Source organism: Triticum dicoccoides, chromosome 5B (genome assembly GCF_002162155.2).
Source record: "Triticum dicoccoides isolate Atlit2015 ecotype Zavitan chromosome 5B, WEW_v2.0, whole genome shotgun sequence".
Classification (NCBI taxonomy): Eukaryota; Viridiplantae; Streptophyta; class Magnoliopsida; order Poales; family Poaceae; genus Triticum; species Triticum dicoccoides.
In genome coordinates, this window is record NC_041389.1 from 147683360 (window position 1) to 147694495 (window position 11136).

Sequence of the window (11136 nt, forward strand, 5' to 3'; positions counted from 1 at the left end):
TGTGAGCACATACAATGTGAACAACCAAACGCGGTGCGTAGAGACATTGTTACGACGCATGAAGAGGACATGCAAGCAACCAAACTAAGTGCAGATGTTGATTTTTGACCTGCATTTGCTCAGTCAGACCCAACTGAAACAAGTATGCAAATGTGTAAAAAATGATGCAGGTAACCCAAACCGTTTGGCCAAATCCAACGGCCCACACGATTCACATCTGCCACGCCGATCAACGGGTGCCTACTGCTGCCCTCGCGTGACAGCCAAACAAGTTGGGGTCGGAATTGTAAAATGAAATCCGTGAACTCCAACCCAAAATGATGTGAACCAGTTAGCCACGTGTCACATGTGGTCCAGCTACGACAGTAAGTCAACAGGCCATTGACGCATGGGCCCATCTTGGACCCAAAACTGAGAGATTTCCCGTGCTCTCCCTCCTCTAATCACTTTCCATTCCAAACTTTTCCGTCTCCCTCCAAACTCCCGATCCGCGCCAACCCCCCAAAATTCCCCTCCTCGTCCTCCATCTGACGGCATCGGGCCCCTCCACGTCACCGATCCACGGCCTAACCCTCCCCACCAATCACGCACCACCCTTTCCTTCTATATAATCACACCACCGTCCCCGCGGGTACACCATTCTCCACATTCCTCCCTCAATAATCCGTCCGACTCCGGCAATCTCTGCGGCAACCACTGTATCCTCGCGTCCACCGTCCGTAGCGACCAGAAGATGAGTTCTGCCGGCGGCGGGAGGGGCAAGGGCAAGGCGGTGTCCAAGACCGTCTCGCGGTCTTCCAAGGCCGGCCTCCAGTTCCCCGTCGGCCGCATCGCCAGGTACCTCAAGATCGGCAAGTACGCCCAGCGCGTAGGCGCCGGCGCCCCCGTCTACCTCTCCGCCGTCCTCGAGTACCTCGCCGCTGAGGTAACCGCTTCAACCCTCTCCGCGTTTCCGTTTCGTTACCCATCGGCATTCTCCTGTTCCGTCCCCTCACGGCTATTCGATTCTTTGTTTTTCTTCTCTTCAGGTCCTGGAGCTCGCCGGCAACGCTGCGCGCGACAACAAGAAGACCCGGATCGTGCCGCGCCACATCCAGCTGGCGGTCCGCAACGATGAGGAGCTGAGCCGGCTTCTGGGCGCGGTCACCATCGCCGCCGGTGGTGTGCTGCCCAACATCCACACCACGCTGCTCCCCAAGAAAGTCGGCAAGGGCAAGGGCGACATCGGCTCCGCGTCCCAGGAGTTCTAGAGCCTCGCAGATCAAACCAGCATCATCACAGAAGATTTGAGGACTCTGTTCTTTTTCTAGTATGGCGATGCTTTAGGTTGTTAGATTAGTTCTCGTCAATGTTTTGGTTGGTGTATCGATGATGAATCTGGTTGGAATGAAATACTGGCAATCTGGTTCTTATTATTACTCATTCTGATATGTCAACATGAAAACATCTTATTGATCTTTATGGTGCGGAATGAATGGTGAAACCATATTTTTACAGTTTTAGTCTGAATGAATGTTGATGGCCTGTTGTCGTTCCATAGAGTATTTTCTGGCAGTCTTCATGTCTTCAGTCGTGCCTAATTCGCCAAGATTCAGAAAGGTGCGATGGTACTATTTCTCACCAGTTTCAGGGTAAACTTCCAGGATGCCAAGATAGCTCCGCCAAGACAACCCCCTTCAGAAACCCTGTATAATGTACTTCCATCCGAATTACTTGTCACGCATATTGATGTATCGAGATGTATTTTAGTTCTAGATACATCCATCTCAGCGACGAGTAATTTGAAACGAAAGGAGTAGTAGTTAAGCGTATAATCTTGCAGACTAACAAGGATAAAAGAAACAGTAAAAATGTTACCAATCATTTTAGCAATATAGTGAGCACATCATACTGTTCATCCCATTATGCCATTTTCATAGTGGAAGTTGTTTCAACTAGCACAAATGAATTCATAATTGCAAGGTAGCTATGTACTGTTTTTCTAGTATGATGATGCTTTAGGTTGTTGGATTAGTTCTGGGTGAATGTTTTGTTTGGTGTATCGACGATGAATCTGATTGGAATGGAATACTAGCAATCTAGTTCTCGTTGTTACTCCCTGTGATCTGTCAATGTGAAAAGGTCTTGTAGCGATCCAAGACGGAAGCGGTGACGGAGACGGCAGGGACTTGATCTGCTGGATGTGGACGCCTTGGGATGGCGGCGACGCTGATGGGAACGAGGTCGTCGCACTCCCTTCTTAGGGCATCCCATACTGGGCGACGAAGCTGTCCGGCGGTGGCTGCTGCAGCTGCAGCGGCTGCTGTGCTGTCGCGCCGGGCGCGACGGAGGCCGCTAGGAGCGGCGGCTGCCACTGCAGCCAGGGCTGGGCGGTGGTGGCGATGGATGGCAGCTGCAGCGGCCCGGCGAAGGCCGCCTGGTGCGGCGGCTGCCACGACAACCATGGCGGCGCGGGGACGGCGATGGGCGGCGCAACCGAGTGCGGCCCGTAGGACCCGGCCAAGAACAGGTGGATCTCCTGGACCGACTGGGTTAGGTCCCGCCACACCCCGAACACCTCCTCCCAGGTGAGGACGGTGGGGGCGGGCGCGACAGAGGATCCCGGCACGGGCAGGAGCGGGGTGACGGTCATTGTGGTCGCCGGAGGCGACAAGGTGACCGGCAGCGGAAGAGACGGGCTTGGCGGCGGTGAAGACATGATCGAACCGAACCTAGCTGATACCAAATTGTTATGGCGTTGCTAGAAGGAGGGCGCGAGAGGGCCGGCCGGGGGCCTTTTTGCCCATGGCCGGGCAGGAGGGAAGGGATTTTCTTCTTAATTCTTGCTTGATTAGATTGATACATCTACTCTCTTTATATAGAGAAGTTTACTTGACTCTCAAGCAAGGCTTACTTGACCTCTAAGCAAACGACCCTTATCTCTAATTAACCCTAAGACTAATGGGCCCATTAGGCCCATTACGTACTCTAACAGATTATAAGTTCAATTTGCATCATTCTCAGCATTTTCAGTAGTCCTCCTCAGTTGGTTCGGGGCTCCAGGATGCCAACACAACCCGTACCAGAAATCCTCTACAATGTACTCCCTCGGTTCCCAAATATAAGTCTTTTTAGAGATTTTAACGAGTGCCTACATATGAAACAAAATGAGTGAATCTACACTCTAAAATATGTCTATATACATTCATATGTTATAATCCATTTAAAATGTCTAAAAAGACTTATATTTAGGAACGGAGGGAGTAGCAGTCATGCATAGAATAATGTTAGTAATATAGAGCACAAAACAAACAAGTTGTACACTGTTACCCATCTGACCAATCATTTTTTAGCAATATAGCAAGCACAGAATAATTTTTTTTCAAAACGGAGGCATAAGGTTTGCCTCATCCATTAAATAAGGGAGAATAGAGTTAAGAGTTATACAACACACTCATATACACGGCATGACAATTACTCACGCAAAATTATATGCCCTAGTCTTTTCGCGCCTGTGGTGACCCAAAGTTTGGCCTCCTCCAAGATGGTGCGAAGTAGGATGGGTGGTGGTGCGGATTTGTGTGGAAAACCCGATCATTCCTCTCATTCCAAATGGTCCAAGTGACAAGCATGGTGAGGGAGGCAATAGCTGCCGGTTGGGGTTACGGTTGTCGGTTCTTCTGTTCCACCACTCGTAAACGGATGTGTGAAGGTGCCAGTCGGATGTGTCCAATTGTGTGAGTCCAAGCTTCGCGATGACAGATCTCCAGAGCCTAATAGTGTACCGACATTTGAAGAAAACGTGTGCGCTCGTCTCTTGTTCCCTTTTGCAGAGAGGGCACGGGACATGGCCAACCACGCTTCTTCAAACGATCGGCGATCCAAATCCTATATTACTCCCTGTGATTTGTCAATGTGAAAAAATCTTGTCAATCTGCATGAAACGGAGGTGCTAGTTCTGTTTAGTCTGATTAATGAATGGCGCTGGACTGTTGTGATTCTGTGGATTACTTTCTGGCCCGTGGGCGTTCTTCTGTTAAGCGAATGCCCAAGTTTGTTCTTGCTGGCAAATGTGATTGTTCAGCTCAGCTATTTGGTGTTTACCCCAACAGTAATTCATGATGATGTATGAGTGCTCTTTCGTAGATTGAATATAAGGTTTAGAATCCTTTTTAGCACTGAAACATCTGCGTATCTTCAGTCATGGCAAGATTCAGAAATGCGACGGTACTATTTCTTTGAAGCAAGTTTGTAAGCTTCTTCCCCTCCACACACACACAAAAAAAAGGCATGCAAAACTTCCTGAATGTTTCTGAGAATATGATTGTAAGTTCAATTTGCTCCATTCTCAGCATAAATTGTTCACTAATCCTCCTCAGTTGGTTCGAGGCTCCAGGATGCCAACACAACCCAGACCAGAAATCCTCTACAATGTAACAGTCATGCATCGGATAATTTTAGCAATATAGAGCACAGAACAAACAAGCTGTACACTGTTACCCATCTGACCAATCATTTTTTAGCAATATAGCAAGCACAGAATAATTTTCATCTCAAGACAATATGTAGTCTTTGTTTATTCTGTGTATCCTGGTTGTAAATTACAGAGGGAGCCGGTTGAATCAAGTGCAGTGCGTAAATTATCACAACGCAAACCTAACCCTTAAGACAAAGCGTAGTTCTGTTCCTCTGTATTCTGGTATTACACTATTGGCTATTACGACCCTGTTTTCTTCGCTTGAATTATCTTTTTTTGACAGGAACTTGAATTATCTTCTCACCTATATGAATGACCAACACTCACAGCTTTTACCTCAACGCATCCCAGGAAGATGCCGTACAACTTGGTGCTATGTAACACTTCAAAGAGAGACAATTCCTTGTGCTTTTGTCAACTTTGAAGTGATGTTGAGATCCCTTTTGGCCCTCTTCATAGTGTTTTCACGTGGTTCAGAAAGGCCCTTCTTTGCATTTCTCTACATACATGAGCAAAAGCAGGACAACGAAACCAGTAGTTGTTACAACGAAACCACTGTACAACCATATTTCTGTGGAAACTGGAAAGCAATCCTTGCGTCCTAGTGCTATCGGCGCAGGACGCACGGATATTTGCTCATGATGCAAAGGTAGTGCCAATGCAAAAAGTAGCAAATTCAAAATGAGAGAATACAACTCTCAGTTTAGTTATCACCAAGCACTGGAAAGAAGTCTATAACACATCCCAGTACTGGCCAAGTAACAACTGTAACATCCTACCAGCTCAAGGTCCATCGTGCAAGCCGATATGATAAAACAACACAAACAGGAAATCCCCATATACCCTTAATGCTTGCCCTGACAGCAAAACATCCAGCAATCACCATGCTACAGAACTTCAAAGACGAAACACATGAACATCAACAGCAACAAGAACAAACATATTACCAGAATGCAAGCAAAAAATTGATTTCATTGCATAGTAACAGCCGATTCATCATATGTGATGCAGCTAAGATAGCGACCTGACCATTTCGAGTGCCATACTAGCATGCAAATAGAGGATCAACACAGAAAAAAGAAAAAGAAAAGTGCACTCCTTCAATGGCCCCTGGCAGCATAGATCAGGGAGATTGCGGCCACCATGGTGGTGGTGGCGGCATACACCCACGCCCAGATACCACCCTTGTTCTTCTTCTGCGCTTCAGCCACTGCGAGCTGCAGCACGTCAGCCTCACTGGTAAGGGCCTCGATCTTCCCATTCTTTTCCTTCAATGCAACCCTCAACTCTCCAATCTCACTGTCCATTTTACCATTGCAGTTCTCCAGTGCCTTGATTTTAGACATCAGCTTCCCTGCTTCAGCCTTCTCAGCATCCAGTGCTTTCTGAACTGAATTATTCTCGCTCTGCAGGCGTGACTGCTCGGTATCAAGTTCATCACATGATGTTTGGAGCTGTGACATGGAAACATGGAGCTCCTCCAACTCAGCCCTCAGCTTAACGGTCTGAGCATCCTTCTCACGTGTCACCCCCTCGGCTGCCTCCTTGTCAGCCTGGATTTCCTCCACCTTCCTCTTGAGGCTCTCCAATTCCTTCACGATTTCAGTCTTCTCAGCATCGAATGCCTTGGAAGCAACCTCCTTTGCCTTCGCCAACACACCCAATTCCACCCTGAGCCTCTCAACCTCTTCTGCAGACATGCTGTGTTTCTTCTCTGCTTCAGCAACCTCTGATTGGAGCTTATCACTTTTGCCCTTCAACAAATCAAGCTCCCTCTTCTTTGCCATTACTTCAGCCTCTAATCCCCCTGTCTTAGTCACAGACAATGCGAGCTCTGTTTCCAAAGAGGCCACCCTTGCATCCATCTCAGCCTTCTTGGATCCCAGCACCTTCAGTTCCTCCACCTTCGCCTTAAACTGCCCCTCCATTTCCACCCGGAACGCCTCAGATTCTTTTTTGAATTCCTGGAAGCTTCTCTCCACCTCTGCCTTCTGGCAGGAGACCACCCGAACCGCCTCCTTTGTGTCCTCCAATTGCTTCATGAGTTCGCCATTCTGACTCAACAGCTCGGAATTGTTGCCCTCCAACTCTGCCATCATGGCCGACAGGCTCGCGACCTTGTTGGATATGGACGCCACCTCCGCCTCCTTGACCTGGAGAAGTTTCAGGAACCGTGCCTTCTCCCCAGCGACCGCCTCAAGGCGCGCGCTGGCATCGTCCTTGGCGCCCGCCTCGAGCGCGGCCTTCGATTCCGCGAGCCGGAGGGAGTCCTGGACGGCGGCGAGGCGTGAGCGGAGCGCGGATGCCTCGTCGGCCGCGGCGCGGAGGGGCGCGGCGAGGGCGGCTTGCGCGACTGCGCGCTCGGCGGCGTCGAGCGCGTCGCCATCGGCGGAGATCTCCTCGAGGCGCGCCGTGAGCGCCGCCACCTGGCCGCGCCGCTCGACCGCCTCCTTGAGGAGCATGGAGTTGAGCGTCTTGAGCTGCTCCGCTTTCCGGTCCCGTACCGGCGATGAGTCCCGCTTCTCCTCCATCCCCGGCGCCAGCACCGGGGCAGCGTGGTTGCCGTTGCCGTTGGACGCGGCGGCGTGACTGCCGTTGCCATTGCCGTTGGCGGCGGCGGCGGTGGCGGCGTCGTTGCCGTTGGCGGCGGCGGCGGCGGCGGAGGAGGAGGACTTTTTCTTGGCCATGTCTATCCTAGGGTTCGCGTGTGGCTGAAATGAGACGGTTCCCGGTGCGGATTTATGCAGCGGGAGCGTCTCGCTGACCCGTGGGTCCACCGTTTTACTGGCCCACATGCCTGCGAGAGAAGTAATGGTGGGTCCGTAGGTGAGAGATGCTGCGAGACGACCGTTGGGTGGGCGAGAGGGTTTGAATGGAAACGAACGGACGGCCTAGATGAGCCGTAGCGCGCAGGCTTATCGCGTGCCGCAGCGCATTGAATCGCAGGCCAGAAAATACGTGTGTGACGCAGAGCGAAGGAATAGCCCGTGCGAGGGAATCTCCGGTGCTTGGCTTGCTCTTGTTTGTTTGTTTTTTTCTCCTATATAAAAAAACTGATGCTCTTGTTTTCTTGTCATTTTTGTAAGGAGCCTAGTAAGCGTTTTGACAGAATTATTATGGAGTCTGATTTTTTCTTTCTTGAGGCCATTGAGACTATGAATGGAGGAGAATTCTCATCAACAGTAGTTGTTCCATACTTTGAGGATATTTGTATTCAGCTTACTACTCTCTCCGCCCGAAAATACTTGTCATCAAAATGGATAAAAGGAGATGCATCTAGAGTTCTAGATACATCTCCTTTTATCCATTTTGATAACAAGTATTTTCGGATGGAGGGAGTACTTTCAGTAGAGTTGAATTCTTGTTGTGTAATAGGGATGCTAATTCTGCTGCTCATGGTTTAGCTAGGGAGGCTGGTCACAATCACAATGTTTGGGTTGATGGACCTCGAGTGGCCGTGAATCCCCTAGTTCTATTATTTTCTTACTTGTGGATTATGTAACAACTACTCCCTCTGTAAAGAAATATAAGAGCGTGAGAGTATTTTCTTTTCATGATATAAAATATTTGATAACAATAAAGTGAGGGATGATGACATTCCCTCGAATCAAAAATAAAAGGACATATATGTAGAACCGAAAATGATACATACACGAGCTCTACGAAGCAATTACGTAAAGTTTCTTATTTATGTTCTCTAGTCAATGTGTACGTGCAATGCACGTTAATTTGAAAGTATATTAAGTGTATGCGGATATTAAGTAGAATATTATTTGTGTGTTATTATGTGATTAATACTATATTTGGCATGAAATTAACTGCACGTTAAACGTGTTGAACGCTCGACATTGAAGCAATTTAGGTCGTTGGATTGACATGATTTAACGGTTGAGATTAATTGGATCTGCCCCTTTGGGTTAAGAAGCCTAGTAAGTGTTAAACGTGTTGAGTGATGAGGATACATACCTGGGATAGGGTCATAGGCCTGACCTATTCGTCCTACCCAAGGTCACTAACCAAGAAGACAAGAAGGTCAAGAGACTCCGTGATACCCCCGGTCAAAGGTGCCGAGTGCAATCCACTCGACACCATGTCACTCGGGAGTCTCCCAACCTATAGTCACTCGACTAACACGAGAATCACTCGACCTCTCGAAGACCAGGAGTCACCCAGCGTACAACGGTCGCGCATTCACTCCATAGTCTTTAAGGCCATTAATAGCACTTAAGGTTGGCGTTACCAGTAACGCCAGCACTTTATGTACATTTAGTCCCTTGTAATGGAGGGCGGGAGAGGTCCTGGCGAACTCTATATAAGCTACCCTCCTCCTCTGGCACAGGGGTTCGCACCCCTTGTAATATCACTCACATAATCCAATCGACCGCCTCCGGGCACCGAGACGTAGGGCTGTTACTTCCACCGAGAAGGGCCTGAACTCGTAAACTCCGTGTGTACACCTTCGCCATAGCTGAGATCTTGCCTCTCCATACCTACCCCCCTTTCTACTATCAGACTTAGAACCACGACAGTTGGCGCCCACCTTGGAGCAGGTGTCTTAGCGACTTATTGGTGAAGTTGCAAGTTTTTCCGATCATCATCATGGTTTCTGGCGGCGAGATAGTTGAGGGCCGCGAGATCCGTCTCGGCGTGCTCGTTTTCGTCGCCGACGACTCGGCGTGGCTTTAGGAAGCTCCGCTCGATGTTGAGGCGCTCCCCGTCTGAGGGGCGACACACTTTCGCGCGTGCGTTCGTGGCGTCCTTCTTCGGCAGCCGTCGACCCAGTATCAGTCGGCTCCGGTGACATCTTCCCTCCCCGCTATTCGCCGCCGCAAGCGATCCGCTCGGTCGCGGCTTCAGTGGTGGGTGAAGCATGCGGTGGCTCGATGTTCGGCCACTCATCAAGTTGCGGCAATCGAGCCTGATGAAACTCTCCACGGCCTGTTCGATCTGTCGACTGGCTCCGCGGAGACGGCATCCGAGTGCGATAGCAGCGATCCTGCGGCTGAAGTCCTGATGGTCGATGGTCCGCGTGGCCCACCTGGCTTTCGCCGCGAGGACGGCGAAGAGGCTGGCGGCGATCCATCACGGGTCCACGAGGAGTATCATCCCAAACCTCTCTCTTCGCACCAGAGAGAGGATCTTCGTCGCCGCAACATGGACGCACTTCACACGCCCATCGTTGGAGAAACTCCCGAGGCTCGGGCCTTGGAGGAGGTGCGCTTGGCTAATTTGGCTGAGCGCACTCGACTGGAGAACTTGCAGCGTGCTCTCGATGAGCGAGCCCGGGAGCGAGTCCCTGAGTCCAGTCGACGACAGCTTTTCCCGCCTCCACCTAAGATATACCGTACTCCGATTCAGAACCTCACTGCTGTGGCCCAAATTGTAGAGTCGATTCAACCTTCCTAGTCAGAGGCTGGCCGAGGGTTGGAGCAGATCCGGGCCTTGCTCTGAGCAGCAGGAGAGCAGAATTCTGTGGTGTCTCAGTCGCGGAATAGGATACACAGCAGATCCGTGGTAGCAGATACAGTTCAGTCGGCCCATAGCCCAAGATTACCCCCGCGGCGTGAAGGCCGTGGGCAGTACGATCGTCAGTTCGATCGCGACAATCATCGTCGAGTGCCAACGCCTCCTCCGAGGAGTGCGTCATACGTGCCTCGACAGAACGATGACAGACGCCGTCACAGGGACGAGCGTAGAGCTCCAGTCGACCCAAGGGAGCCGGGCTTCGATGCGAGATCCATTCTCGTCCAAGGCCTAGTCGACCGGAATAGAGCGCACAGAGAAGGCCTGGGCAGAGATCGTCCGAGTGGCAGCAGATTACATGTTTCAGGCCCAGAGTGTTTCAGCAGGCCATCAGGACAGCAGTGATTCCTCCCAACTTCAAATTGGCAACAGGAGTCAGTAAGTTCACTGGAGAATCCAAGCCTGAAACTTGGCTTGAAGATTACCGAGTGGCTGTGCAAATTGGAGGCGGAAACGATGAGATAGCAATGAAGCATCTCCCTCTTATGTTGGAAGGGTCAGTCCGAGCGTGGTTGGCTCAGTTGGCCCCGGACAGTATACACAGTTGGGAAGAGCTATCTCAGGTGTTCGTAAGAACCTTTGAGGGCACGTGCAAGCGGCCAGCAGGGCTTCCCGAGTTGCAGCATTGTGTGCAGAAGCCGAATGAGACTTTGAGGGACTCATTCAGAGGTGGACCACTTTGCATCACACCGTTGAGAATGTATCAGAGCATCAGGCAGTGTGCGCTTTCAAGGAAGGCGTCAAGTATCGAGAGTTGGTTCTGAAGTTCGGTCAGACTGGGGATATGACTCTGACCCGGATGATGGAGATAGCCACCCGGTATGCTAACGAAGAAGAAGAGGATCGACTCCGTAGCGGGAAGAGTAAACCAGTCGGCCAAGAGGCTGGTGGAGGTGGTTCCAGTCGAAAACAAAAGCGTAAAGCTGAGCCAGCGGCACCTGGTGAGTTTGCAGTAGTGGCTCAAGGAAAGTTTAAGGGAAAACCTAAGGGGCCCTGGCCCCACAAGAAGGTAAAGGATCAAGCCAAAAATGATGTGCTGGATTTGCTGTGTCACATCCACACGAGGAAAGATGAAGAAGGTAATTTGATTTACCCAAAGCATACCACTCGGCAATGTCAACTCTTGATCCAACAGTTCCGGGAGAAACAACCCAATG

The 11136-nt window shown here is 50.4% G+C and overlaps 2 protein-coding genes across 2 annotated transcripts; one reads left to right on the top strand and one right to left on the bottom strand.

Moving 5' to 3' along the window:
- Positions 1-635: 635 nt before the first annotated feature.
- LOC119307913 (probable histone H2AXb) lies at positions 636-1459 on the top strand. The gene is made up of 2 exons (XM_037584011.1): positions 636-925; positions 1029-1459. Exons 1-2 carry the CDS (start codon positions 734-736, stop codon positions 1248-1250), a joined length of 414 nt encoding a protein of 137 aa, XP_037439908.1. The 5' UTR covers positions 636-733; the 3' UTR covers positions 1251-1459.
- A 3940-nt stretch (positions 1460-5399) lies between these two features.
- LOC119307914 (myosin-3-like) lies at positions 5400-7158 on the bottom strand. Its single transcript, XM_037584012.1, has one exon. The coding sequence runs from the start codon at positions 7141-7143 to the stop codon at positions 5557-5559; it is 1587 nt and encodes a 528-aa protein (XP_037439909.1). The 5' UTR covers positions 7144-7158; the 3' UTR covers positions 5400-5556.
- Between the last annotated feature and the right edge of the window lie 3978 nt (positions 7159-11136).